The 14,446-nt window shown below is 44.9% G+C and overlaps 1 protein-coding gene across 3 annotated transcripts in view; it reads right to left on the bottom strand.

Moving 5' to 3' along the window:
* Positions 1-14,446, bottom strand: part of LOC139366187 (protein diaphanous homolog 1-like) — a 142,671-nt gene that overhangs the window by 14,863 nt on the left and 113,362 nt on the right. For all 3 annotated transcript variants that reach the window (XM_071103374.1, XM_071103375.1, XM_071103376.1), the window contains 7 exons: positions 14,160-14,261; positions 13,593-13,832; positions 13,094-13,223; positions 11,905-12,029; positions 11,495-11,659; positions 10,888-11,020; positions 5,697-5,786 (listed from right to left, as the gene is read on the bottom strand). In XM_071103374.1, the coding sequence (XP_070959475.1) occupies positions 5,697-5,786; positions 10,888-11,020; positions 11,495-11,659; positions 11,905-12,029; positions 13,094-13,223; positions 13,593-13,832; positions 14,160-14,261 (985 nt within the window). The remainder of the gene's footprint in view (positions 1-5,696; positions 5,787-10,887; positions 11,021-11,494; positions 11,660-11,904; positions 12,030-13,093; positions 13,224-13,592; positions 13,833-14,159; positions 14,262-14,446) is intronic.

The following is a 14,446-nucleotide window of genomic DNA, read 5'->3' as shown; positions in this document are numbered from 1 at the left end:
CGTGAGCGAGTGTGTACATGAGTGACAGAGAGTAAGTGTGAAAGGCAAAGCAACGTGTGTTTAGATGGAACCGTTTTATTGTTAGATAACCATGGTCTCTCAATATTCACAGATGCTCACAGCTATGTGTGTGTGTGTGTGTGTGTGAGAGAGAGAGTTAGATCAGCGTGTAGAGAGTGAGGGGACTATGATCATGTAGTTTTGACATGATAGTCATGAGGCCAGTATGTATGGATGTTCCCAGCTGGAGCAGCAGCCAGCGGATCTGGTTCTAGAAGCTCACGTCGCCCCCGTCAGGCTAGACAGGGTAACACACAGCGTTCCCAAAACCAGTCCTCAGTGGCAGTGTGAGTCAGTCATCTGGGACGAGTGCTCTGAAAGTAGACAGGGAGCCCCACAGTCCTTTATTAGGGTCATCTCTGTTAAAAGGGCTGGCCTGCTGCTGCGGAGCGAGCGTGTCTCTATTGTGACTAGCCCTTTTATGTGTCGCTCCATTGTGATTGGTGCTTTGCCATTCATTCTCTATTGTGATTGGTGGTTTAGGGTGGGGTTATGACCTCGCAGATGGGCCTATAGTGATGTCTGGGATGCCTCATTGTGGTGCCGTCATTCCTTTAAATGAAAGAGGGACTAGTCAGTAGGTGGTAATTTCCTTAGAATGGCTGTGTGAGAGTCTATTTGGATAAGGTCTTTTACTCTGTGTCTAAGTGTGGGAGTGTGTGAATGTGTATACGTTAGTATCAGTATGCAAGCGTGTGTGTGTTGGTATGCAATGTGTGAGGGCCTGCTTTAAAAAGAGCAGTGCAGACAGAGGGAGGACAGCTGTAGCACCTCTCCCCCAGAGACAGAGAGAGAGAGAGAGCCGAGTCCCAGGTCAGGGGTTAAAGGCCCCGCCCCCTCTCTGCCACTCTTCGATCAGACAGCCATGACACAATGACCATAGCTGTGCTCGAATACCCATACTAACATACTGTATACTACATACTTAATGAGTATATAAAGCAAACTCACCCCATTCCGTACAAATGTGCGCAACCGCGACATTCAAACGAGGCTACAAAGAAAACTAATGGGACTGTAGCGACTGTGTTGACGTCAAAATCGGGGACGTGAACTAGGTTTCTATTCAAGCGTTGATTGACATGGTAATGGCTCTATAGGATTGGAGAAAAGTTGAAAAAACGGACCCTCTGTTAAAACGGGACGTGCCATGTCGTAACGTACAGCACGCATAAAGCTACTATTTATGTCTTACAATCTCTCTCCACCAGGTGTAGCACTTCTCTCATCGTTTAAAAACAAGAAATGGACAGTGACGGGTAAGGGGGGATACCTAGTCATTTTTTGTGTCATCACTGCAAGCTGTCATGACTCTCAAAAAAACAGTTTACTTCTGAAGATCACTTTAGCACCGTCCTAAAAACCCGATTCAACACAAACCTTCAAATAGGTATGTAATGACACATTATATAAACTCTTTACAGTGTTTTATTTACATTTTAGAGGCGATAAGGTGATAAGTTGGACAGATCGAGTGAAAAAAAGTAATTTTCCCACACGACATCTCTCCTACTCACTATCACGCATTAGTTTCGCTTTCCCACCTGCCATTTTAAAAAGACCCGACAGGGCTCAATCATGCAGAAACAGGCAGCGTTTAGGTCATGTCATTCATTTTGTTAGCAAGGGGAGAAAGTGTGCTTTACAATGGTATTGACATTACAGTTGATCTGGAAGTATTACGTTTTTGGGGCGCTAAAATACGGTCAATTGTACGGACCAAGGCAATGTACAAAAGTGAGCGAGTTTACGTTAGCTAGCTAACAACATACCGGTACATACTGCTGTAATGATACGCTATGTGGTTCGTAAGGACAGCGTAGCCAATATAACGTGTAAGGTTACTTATTTGAAAAGTCATTACTTTATTATATTGCTCAACATTACCTTAACATTCGTCATAATTAGTTAAAGCAATGAATTTGTATCCGCTCTCGTGCTTCGACTGCATATTTTCCGCCATTTTCTTCAAATCTCCAAACGCTGCGAAGCCACGCCCATTTCCTGAAGAATTGCATTATGGGCCCTAAAGTACGGAAATAGTGTCCTCTGCGTGTATACTTCACATTTTAGTACGACAACCGGGAACCTTTGGTATACTAACTATATCCATACCATGACCAATAAGCATAGTATATACTCAATTCACGTCACAAATAGTACGGTTAGTATGAGTATTCGAACACAGCTCATGACGACACCCAGCACGAGGCTGGAACTGTGTGTGTGGGTGCTCTATTGTGAGGAAGAACAGGGGGACGTGCGTGAAAGAGTAATAGTAATGGCCGTACTAATGAAGTAACAAGAAGGTCTTCGAGGGTTTTCTATGTAGTGCATGCGGGTGTAGGTCCGTGTGCGTGGGAGTCCGAATGTCAGCCATCTTAACTGAAACCAGCCCAGAGTACCAGGACGTACCTCCTTCTCTAGCCCGCTAAAATAAGACCTCGGAGTCATCTAACGCACGCACTCGCTACTGTGTGGGTTAGATTATGAGAGGCCAGCCTAGCTGGGGAGAACGTCGTGGCAGACTGATTTTCACAGCCATCTTTTCCAATGTGGAAAAATGAGGCATTAACAAAGCTCTGATTGACCTGAACCCCCCCCCCCCCCCCCCACACACACACAGGTAGCCAACACAGACATAGAAATCAAGAACTAGGGAAGAGAGAGCACACATTTCCTGTTTGGAGTGTGAAAACGAGTAGCGGTGTCTGACTGAGGCCCTAGTGGGCACTTTTCTCCCCTTCTCTCTTCCCCCCCTTTCCCTCATTCCTCTACCTCTCTTTCCTTCCTTTGGTTGTGTCTCAATCTTTTTAGCAGTGATTAGGTTGACTGGGCCTCACCTCCCTGTGATGAAGAGTTCTAGCTGTCCCTGGAGAATGCCTGTCAGAGTTAGAGGACCCCAAAGGACGCTTCCACAGATCACTGAACCAAACTTCACACTCATAACACTGAAACGTCAAACACAGCCGCCCGGAAGAGGCGGGGAGTAGGAAAGATGAGCGAGGCAAAGGGAGGAAGGAAAGGAGAGAAAGAGAGAGAGAGAGAGAGAAAAAGGAGAGAAAAAAAAGAGAGAAGGGTGGGGGGATGTAACTTTGTGTATGTGTGTTTCTGTGACAGTGAGCTTTCTTAAGTGTGTGTGTGTGCAGCAGCTGAAGTGAGTAACTCAATAGGCCAGTGAAGCAGGAGAGTATTCAACCAGATTATGCGGGTGGTTTTCCTCTAGCCTGAGAGAGCGAGGCTGGAGAACTGTAAGAGTAGAACAGGTCTGAGTGGAAGTCCGCACAGATCACTTAGAGACAGACTGACTGAAGCATGTGTTCACACAATGAACCCAGTCTAGAACGCTAGCGCTAGCCTCAGGCTAGTGGTTGTCAACAGAACAGGGGTTAACCTGTTTTAAAAAGGTCATTGTGAAGCCACATTTTTATAGTGTATTTCTATTCTATAACGGAACGCCCCAGACCGCCACAAATCCCTGTCGCTGCCACCCCACCCCACCCCTCTCCACCCCCTCCCCCGTCCTGCCAGGCTGAGCTGACAGCACGCCTCGGCCCTCGAGCGACAAAACAGATGGCGCCGTACAAACCGGAGGCAGCCAGGGACTGAAGGCTTCATCAGAGGGAAGGTCACTGTTTGTGCATGAGAGAGAGAGTGTGTCCAAGTATGTACAGTGGCAAGAAAAAGTATGTGAACCCTTTGTAAATACCTGGATTTCTGCATAAACTGGTAATCAAATTTGATCTGATCTTCATCTTGGTCACAACAATAGACAAGCACAGTTTGCTTAAACTAATAACACAAAAATAATTATATGTTTTCATGTCTTCATTGAACACAGTGTAAAGATTCACAGTGCAGAGTGGGAAAAGTACAGTGCCTTGCGAAAGTATTCGGCCCCCTTGAACTTTGCGACCTTTTGCCACATTTCAGGCTTCAAACATAAAGATATAAAACTGTATTTTTTTGTGAAGAATCAACAACAAGTGGGACACAATCATGAAGTGGAACGACATTTACTGGATATTTCAAACTTTTTTAACAAATCAAAAACTGAAAAATTGGGCCTGCAAAATTATTCAGCCCATTTACTTTCAGTGCAATTTTTCAGTTTTTGATTTATTAAAAAAGTTTGAAATATCCAATAAATGTCGTTCCACTTCATGATTGTGTCCCACTTGTTGTTGATTCTTCACAAAAAAATACAGTTTTATATCTTTATGTTTGAAGCCTGAAATGTGGCAAAAGGTCGCAAAGTTCAAGGGGGCCGAATACTTTCGCAAGGCACTGTATGTGAACCATTGGATTTAATAACTGGTTGACCCTCCTATGGCAGCAATAACCTCAACCAAACGTTTTCTGTAGTTGCGGATGAGACCTGCACAACGCTCAGGAGGAATTTTGGACCATTCCTCTTTACAAAACTGTTTCAGTTCAGCAATATTTTGGGGATGAACTGCTCTCTTGAGGTCTTGCCACAAAATCTCAAATCGGGTTGAGGGTCAGGGCTCTGACTGGGCCACTCCAGAAGGTGTATTTTCTTCTGTTGATGATATACTTCTGTGTTTAGGGTCGTTGTTCTGTTGCATCATCCAACTTCTGTTGAGCTTCAATTGGCAGACAGACAACCTTACAATCTCCTGCAAAATGTCTCGATAAACTTGGGAATTCATTTTTCCATTGATTATAGCAAGCTGTCCAGGCCCTGAGACACAAAGCAGCCCCAAACCACGATGCTCCCTCCACCATACTTTACAGTGGGGATGAGGTTTTGATGTTGGTGTGCTGTGCCTTTTTTCTCTCCAAACAGTGTTGTGTTCCTTCCAAAAAACTCAACTGTAGTTTCATCTGCCCACAGAATATTTAGCCAGTAGCGCTGTGGAACATCCAGGTGCACTTTTGCAAACTTCAGAAGTGCAGCAATGTTTTTTTTGGACAGCAGTGGCTTCTTCCGTGGTGTCCTCCCATGAACATTATTCTTGTTTAGTGTTTTACATATCGTAGACTCGACAACAGAGATGTTAGCATGTTCCAGAGATGTCTTTAGCCGACACTCTAGGATTCTTCTTAACCTCATTGAGCATTCTGCGCTGTCATCTTTACTGGACGGCCCTAGGGAGAGTAGCAACAGTGCTGAACTTTCTCCATTTATAGACAATTTGTCTTACTGTGGACTGATGAACATCAAGGCATTTCGAGATACTTTTTTAACCCTTTCCAACTTTATGCAAGTCAACAATTCTTAATCTTAGGTCTTCTGAGGTCTCTTTTGTTCGAGGCACGGTTCACATCAGGCAATGCTTCTTGTGAATAGCAAACTCACAAGGCAGCTCTAACCAACATCTCCAATCTCGTTTCATTGATTGGACTCAAGGTTAACTGACTCCTGACTCCAATTAGCTTTTGGAGAAGTCATTAGCCTGAGGGGGTTAACATACATTGTAGACAAGAAAAATACAATCATTTGTGTGTTATTAGTTTAAGCACACGGTGTTTGGCTGTTGTTGTGACTTAAATGAAGATCAGATCATTTGATGACCAATTTATGCAGAAATCCAGGCAATTCCAAAGGGTTCATATACCTTTTCTTGCCACTGTATGTATGTATGTGAGTGAGTGAGTGAGTGTGTTCTTACCAGCTTGTCGTGGGCCTCTCTTCCTCTTGAAGGCAGCACCAGACTGCAGCGCCTCCAACAGGCCGTCCATGATACCAGTCTCATCACCCTCTGTATACACACACACACACAATCAATATCACATACACAACTTTCTAACATATATAATCAATACAGAACACAGAAACATCCATATTTACCATACAAAACACACAATTTTCAGCATCCTCCATACAGACATATGACAGAGGAGAGTTCAGTAGACAAAGCACACCCCCTACCCTCACAAACACACAGAACTCTCTCACAGGGGGGTGGGGGAGTGTCACCAGTCACATGGACATGGTGGCCCATTAGATACAGTAACCTAGTTGGGCACTGACCCAGTTCAGATCCTGTAGAGGCTGCAGGAGTGTACACACACACACACACACAACAGGTCTAGTAAACTATGGCTCAATAAGCTTCAATGTCGACCAGGGATGTGTGTGAGTATACTGTGTGTTTGTTTATGTCTTTGTACCCCTGCGCAGACACAGTGTCTGGCAGTCTAACGGGGGCAGGGGAGAGGGGACTCACTGGCATACACAGGCATATGGTTTGAATTATATCCACTTTGAACTAAAAGAAGGGAGGGTGACAGGGGGTGGGGGAGTGCTGCATGGGGTTAAAGGTTGTTGTCTTCATCCCCCCCTATAACCCCCCCCCACCCACTATCTTAATCCCACTGTAAGCCTAGCGGCAGATGGCTCCTAGACTTGTCTGTCACATCAGAGAAAGTCACACACACACACACACACACACACACACAGGCCCACAACACAGCTCGCATACCCACCCAAGTGGCCGCGGCACACAACTGCACAGGCAGAAAACATGCAGTCGTGTTTTTATTTTTAACCAAAAAGGAGAATACTTCTGGCACAGAACCACTCCCCCCCACCTCCATAAATCACACGCTTGTGTTAAACCCAAAGCCATACAGTGAAAACATCTTCGAGGAAACTGCTTTTGGGTGGGTGTTAACGGCAGCAATAAAGGGACAAACTGGGACCGGTTTTAAAAAGCATGCTATATAGTTTACCTAATGACCTGTACACTAAAACGAGACGACCATATCCTAGGGCTAAGGCCCTCTCACTGCACAGCATGTATGCATTATTGTATGGAGCTACATTGGCTATGGGAAAGACCGTCTAACGATTGAATAGTGCAAATTACACTATCGACTGCCCTATCATTTCTGTAAGTTAGATTTTTTAAATTGTTTATTTTACTTGCATTAATCAATTTGAAACACTTGTTGATAGCTAATTAAATCACATATGATCCCTAAAACTGCTGCACAATACTCATTTAATTAACACAGCCATTGATAATCTATGGTTGGAAATCAATAGGAGAGTGAGTGGTGGTCAAGGTCATTATCAAATGCTCTCTGACCAGTGTGTAACGATGACCCCCACCCCCCCACCCAACAAAAACAAGGTATAGCAAGGCAGTGAGTAAAAAGGGCATAAACTCTGCTAATCCGGTAATAGCATTAGAGAATCAGCATTAGAGATAAAGCTGGAGAAAATAATTACCAGCTATTCTCTAAAGATGTCCCTTAGACACACCCCCCACACACAGCCTGGTGACGTCATGTGCAGAACAAGAGCACCCCTAATGGTATTACTTGACATATACACACACAAACAAAGACAGACAACAGCCCCCCCTTTGGCCACGAGAGATGGTTAACCCAGCATGACTACCACTCTTGCAGGTCACGTTCATCCCCCACCCCCTTCCTGTCAACCCACCTATCCCTTTCTCCTCTCCGCATCCCTCCCTCTGTTCGGCGAGGACCAACGCTGTCTAATCCCTCTGAGACATCTGTTGCTCTACAACCCCCCCCCTCACAGGCTCTAAGCATTCCCAGTGGCTACACGCCACACACACCCACCCACGTGTCTTCTCTCACTCTCATACACACACACACACCACAAACACACCCTCTTTCAGGCAGCACTGACACCTAGCTGCAGACCTGGGGAACTATGCAGGACTGTTGCTACTGAGGAATATGAACAGGTCCCAGGTCAGCTTAGACTACGGCTGCTGTCCCTAATACAATAGGCTTTTGCCATTGGCACTAAACCCTAGAATATATATACAGTGAAGACTAAGCATAAATAAACTAGGCCTAAATCCTGATTATAAATGAGCAGTAGTACAGCCTAGCAGTATGTAATATCACTATATTTTAATCTTAATTTATATGCTGGTATTATAACTAGAGGTCGACCGATTAATCGGAATAGCCGATTAATTGGGTCCGATTTCAAGTTTTCATAACAATCGGAAATCGTTATTTTTGGGCGCCGATTTCCGTTTATTACATTTTTTACACCTTTTATTTAACCAGGCAAGTCAGTTAAGAACACATTCTTATTTTCAATGACTGTCTAGGAACTGTGGGTTAACTGCCTTGTTCAGAGGCAGAACGACAGATTTTCACCTTGTCAGCTCAGGGGTTCCAATCTTGCAACTGCACAGTTAACTAGTCCAACGCTCTAACCATTGCACTCCACGAGTAGCCTGCCTGTTACGCGAATGCAGTAGAAGCCAAGGTAAATTGCTAACTAGCATTAAACTTATCTTATAAAAAACAATCAATCATAATCACTAGTTATAACTACTAATCCAGTTTAGCAGGCAATATTAACCAGGTGAAATTGTGTCATTTCTCTTTGCACGTAGAGTCAGGGTATATGCAACAGTTTGGGCCGCCTGGCTCGTTGCAAACTAATTTGCCAGAATTTTACGTAATTATGACATACATTGAAGGTTGTGCGATGTAACAAGAATATTTAGACTTATGGATGCCACCCGTTAGATAAAATACCGAACAGTTCCGTATTTCACTGAAATAATAAACGTTTTGTTTTCGAAATTATAGTTTCCGGATTTGACCATATTAATGACCAAAGGCTCATATTTCTGTGTGTTATTATGTTATAATTACGTTTGATTTGATAGAGCAGTCTGACTGAGCAGCAGCAGGCCCGTAATCATTCCTTCAAACAGCACTTTCGTGCGTTTTGCCAGCAGCTCTTCGCAAGCCTATCAGCCTAATGGCTGGTGTAACCAATGTGAAATGGCTAGCTAGTTAGCTGGGTGTGCGCTAATACTGTTTCAAACGTCACTTGCTTTTAGATTTGGAGTAGTTATTCCCCTTGCGCAGCTTTTGTGGAGCGATGGATAACGATGCTTCGAGTGTGGCTGTTGTCGATGTGTTCCTGGTTCGAGCCCAGTAGGCTCGAGGAGGGGGACGGAAGCTATACTGTTACACTGGCAATACTATAGTGCCTATAAGAACATCCAATAGTCAAAGGTATATGAAATACAAATGGTATAGAGGGAAATAGTCCTATAATTCCTATAATAACTACAACCTAAAACCTCTTACCTTGGAATATTGAAGACTCATGTTAAAAGGAACCACCAACTTTCATATGTTCTCATGTTCTGAGCAAGGAACTCATACGTTAGCTTTTTTACATTGCACATATTGCACTTTTACTTTCTTCTCCAATACTTTGTTTTTGCATTATTTAAACCGAAACGAACATGTTTCATTATTTATTTGAGGCCAAATGGGTTTTTATCGATGTTTTATATTAAGTTAAAATAAGTTAATTCAGTATTGTTGTTAATTGTTATTATTACAAAAACATTTTTTTTAAATTTAAAAATCAGCCGATTAATCGGTATCGGCTTTTTTTTGGTCCTCCAATAATCAGTATCGACGTTGAAAAATCATAATCGGTCGACCTCTAGTGTATATAGTCTCCTCTAGTTATAACGCGAGTGTCTGTGTGAGAGAAACTGAGGACACAGTCTCTGTTTATTTCACATGGGATTGTTAAGGCCATGAACTCCAAACACACACTGACCTCACAGAGTTCAACCAACTAGTGTGTGTGTGGGAGAGAGGGAGGGTGTGAGAAGCAGGAAGTAAAACGTGAGGCAAAGTAATTAGGAAGAGAGACCTTGAAACACAGGTCAACACGCACAACAAAGACTAGGTAAGTGTGTGTACTGTGTGTGTGTGTGTCTGTGTGTGTTTAACTAGGTTGTGAAGAATACCACGGAGCTTTGGCAGTCCTACCACCTGTATGTAAATGGCCTCTCCCCTCCCAGTCACACACAAATGTGCAGTCAAGTTTCATGGTGAACTGTCGACATGAAGCTCAATAGGCACTCAAAGCGCTATGAAGGAATGGATGGATGTGTGTGTGTGTTTTTTGAATGTCTGTAGTGGTTGACCATGAAAACGGACTCCTTCACGTTCGACACACTGCATGGAAAATTGGTTAAAATGGCAGGTAGATCACTTGCTGCCCCTTTAAAAAGAAAGGAGAGAAATTATGGAAAGAATTAGGGAGAGATGGAAGAAAAAGAGGGAGGAGAAGAGCCAGCTGGAACACATCATCAGGAGAGAGGGAAATAATGTGGGTGAAAGAGTGTACACACACACACACACACACACACACACACACACAGCGCTGTAGCAGAGAGGAATTCTGTTGACTGTGGAACTGTGGAGTCCCAAGGGAGACCAACTGGAGCCAAGAGGAGGAATGTTCCAAAAGTAGGTCAGAGAAAGAAAAGTAAGTAACTTTTTTGCCTTCTACACCCTCACACAAGCTGTCCCTCAAATTGTGTGAGGGTGTAGAAGGCAAAAAAAGTTACTTATTTGTGGTCCGTTTGTATGGGTTTCAGCGCATTGCCCTGTGTGTGTGTGTGTGTGTGTGTGTGTCAGGATAAGACGTCCGCTATCCCAGCCTGTTTGAATCCCAGACAGAGAGGAACGTATTTGTGGAGCTAGAGAGTTCCTCCATCGTCTTACTCTTTTCTGAGAAGAAAATCCCTTGTTCCAAAAACAATGGACGAGGGGATAAGACAGAGACTACAGTTTCCTCCACATTTGTATCCTCCGTCTCTTGTTCACACGCTCTTTTCTCTCGCTCTGTGCAGAGATCCTCTGTATTAGATTATCTTAGGTATGCTGTGGATTACTGGAGAACACACACACACACACACACAGATCCCGCAGTACAGTGGGCTCTGACTGCCCCCAACTGGTATCAAGGAGAAGTTCAGTTCACAAAACATCCTCCCACCCACACACGTTGACCCACTCCTCTCCCACAGACACTCTGACCTTCGTTGAGGTCCAGTTGTTGGCTTCTCTTCTGTTTCTCCTCCTTCTCCCTGTCAGCCTTCTCTCTGGCCAGCTTTGCTCTCTTGATCTTCTCCTCCGCCTCCCTCCTCTTCGCATTCTCCTTCACGGCTTGCTGAGGGGACATGGACACAAGAGACGGTGAGTGTGTGTGTACGCGAGAAGGGGGGAGAGAGCGCGAGCACGCGACACCGAGAAACACGTGAAGAGTTGGCCACGTGCCAAGACAACCGGGTCAAACAAGCCAGCGCCTGTAGGATCACGGCGCTCTCTTAGTAAACCACAGTCGCAGCTAAACGCTTGTTTATGTGACAGACACGCCTCCCATTACGAACGCGATGTCAACACTAGGAACAGGTGGCAGAGCCTGTCCCCCAGTTTCCACTTCCTCCCCCTTCCCTCTAATGTGTTTGTTTAGGCTAAGAGGGAACTGATAAGGAATTACCTGTAGACTACACCTGCCTACTAACAAAGTAAATATTACTTGCACAGGCAGGTGAGGAGAAACGACGCTGTTCGCTATCGACTTCAGTGTGTAGAATTGAACCCGAAATGAGAGAGACACCCGTGCGCGCGAGCGCACACTCACCTGGAACATGTTCTTGAAGTTGTTGAGGTCGCCAAAGAACTCTTCGACAGAAATCTTGCGAGGGTCGAACACAAAGTAGTCCCCCAGGTCGGAGTACTGCTTCTCCATGTTCTTATGCATCATGTCCAACTTCTCGTACTGCTCTCTGGCACTGACCACGAAGCTGTGGGGAACAGCGTTAAGGAACACAGGGCCCAGCAAACACACACTCACACACATTCAGCACGGAAGACCTGGCAGGCAGGAAATTACATCAGAGGATGTGTCCCGGTCTCCGTCGTAATTCGTAGGGTGTGTGGAGCTAATTACAAACAACACTTCACACGTCATTCTATTGGGTCAGAGGAAGTGAAAATGACTGGAGATAAGTTGGACTTTGAGTGAACGTGATTCGCAGTAGTAAAGGATATATTCATTTTCTCTATGAACATGTCCCTGTCACTCTGTGGAGGAGGGAAGGTCTCCAGGTCTTTGTCCAGACTCATCAGCGCACGGCCCATCTGCTCCAAGTTCTTCTGCAGAGTCTCAGCCGACACTGGCACAGGGGTTAGAGGGGAAAAGGGGCGATACGTGTCATGAAAGGCAAGGGGATGAGGAGAGAAAACAAGGAAAGGAAAACTGTGTCCGAATATTTGCATCCACCCCCCGTCTTAGTTCTGAGGGCAGATGTTAGGTGTAGTCTAGGGTTGGGCAATATTACGATAGCATCGTCTAGCGTCTACTGTCAGCCATCGCCGATGGTGACGACACAGCGATGTGACAGGCGATGGTTTAGCCCATTTAAAAAGTGACTGGCGCCGCCCCGTAGGCTTAAGGGACAGAGTCGGTCAGCACACGAGTGACATTCCGAGTAATCTGCCTGGGTCCTATTTGCTATTGCCCTATTTCAATAAACAGCCTGTTATGCAAGCCTACAGAACGCAACAGAGTAAAGTAGCTAAGATGAAAAATTCCCCCAAGATCTATGTGTGTAGATCTCTCAAAAAGTCCAGTCAGAATACTGCTTCTCTCTCTAGCTCTGTATAGCTCAAAGCTATTCTGTATATTTATAAGGAACACTCCTTAACTAGATTGGGTCTAGCTGTTAAAAAATAATGTAAAAAAAATAAAAAACGCAGGCTATATTCCATCTGCATTTGATATGAATAGGACTTTGGGCCAAGCTACACTTTCATCATTTTACGCATGCACAGTAGCCAGGGGACTCATAACGAGAGCAATCAAATGATAGCAATAGACTATAGAAAGAAATGTTGAAATACAAGCTTCAAGTTGAAGCCCATTAAGAAATAAATGATCCGTGCGGGAAAAAATCCATCTAAAAACAAAACCAAAACGGCCAATAACCTAAACTCCTACTAGGCCTATCATAAAAGCTTAAAGGCAAATTTAAGTTATGAACAGTAGCCTATTTCCTAAATATTCTAAAGTTGCCGCTTTCAAAGAGAACAAGAATAAAAATTAAGAGAGGAGGAAGCAAGACAAGTATTGTGAAGCACGAGGACGGAGGATGTTGCTTCTATCCAGCCCGTGATTTTATCACTACTTGATCACGATACGTCGCCCGACCTTAGTGTGGTCCATGGTTGTCGTGGTTACCTCGGCTGGCCTTCTCCACGTGGATGAGCTCGTCTGGGAAGGTCATGACGTCGGGATACTGCTCCTGACAAACGTCAGCCAGGAAGTGCAGCAGCGTCTGCTTCAGGTCAGCCGTCTTGGTATCCCGCAGCTGATTGGACAGAGGGCAAATCAGACAAGAGTTTGATCCCCCTCCCTTTTAAAACCCTCAATGCAGTCTGCTTATCACCTCCATTTTGTCCTAACCCTGTAGCGTGTATGTAGATATGCGGTTGTGTCTGTGTGTGTGTTTATTTACGCGTGTAGGTCTCTATCACCTTGCAGAAGTAGTGGATGTTGAATGTGAAGGCCTCCGAGTGACGTGCATGTGTGGATATGTACACGTGCGTCTCTCTCTCTCACACACACACACACACACACACACACACACACACACACACACACACACACACACACACACACACACACACACACACACACACACACACACACACACACACACACACACACACACACACACCTTGCAGAGGTAGCTGATGCTGAATCCGAAGGCCTTGGCGTTGCGGGAACCGGCGTTCATGTAGTTGCCCACCAGCAGGATGATCTGCAGCAGCTGGGAGAAGGTGGCGCTCTTCCTCAGCTCCTCGCAGGCCGCCGTCACAGACACCACGTCTGGCTTGATGTTGTTCAGCTGCTCCTCAAACTGCAGCCGGAACAAGATGGCCGTCAGCCGAGGCTTCAGCCGCTTCACCGTCGACATCTGGAGGCGGGAGCGAAGGCAGTGTTGGAGACCATGACAGACACAAGAGGTAAATGTGTTATAAATGATTTCTGAAGCATCTTTTAAGTGCAAACGAACACTTGTGAATGCTCTATAAAGCCTTTTATAAGTTATGTTTCCTTTAAAGTGGGTTGGGAGGGATTGTATTTCCTGGTAGTGTTTGTCTAGGGTCAATGGGTTTGTGTGTGTAGTTGGCTAGTTCGTGTTTTCCAAGTCTAATGTGTTACGCTATGGGTTATTCAGGCCAATCAGAGCTTTGTTAATGCCTCATTTTTCCACATAATAGCGTGTGTGTTCTGTTCTCACCACGACTCCAAACTGCTCGGCCTCTGCCAGGTCTTCATACTCGTCTTTCATCTCACCCAGAACATTTAGCGTCTCCTGTTCAGGCAGCTGCTTGATAAGATTCTACACAGACAGAGAGACACACAGAGAGAGACACACAGAGAGAGACACACAGAGAGAGACACACAGAGAGAGAGACAGAGAGACACAGAGAGACACACAGAGACACAGAGAACATTAATTTACACACAGGACGAATACAACATTTGAATGCATAAAAACGCACGCATAGGAAACACCGACTCGGC

Source organism: Oncorhynchus clarkii, chromosome 14 (genome assembly GCF_045791955.1).
Source record: "Oncorhynchus clarkii lewisi isolate Uvic-CL-2024 chromosome 14, UVic_Ocla_1.0, whole genome shotgun sequence".
Taxonomy (NCBI): Eukaryota; Metazoa; Chordata; class Actinopteri; order Salmoniformes; family Salmonidae; genus Oncorhynchus; species Oncorhynchus clarkii.
This window is presented reverse-complemented; position numbering and strand designations above follow the sequence as displayed.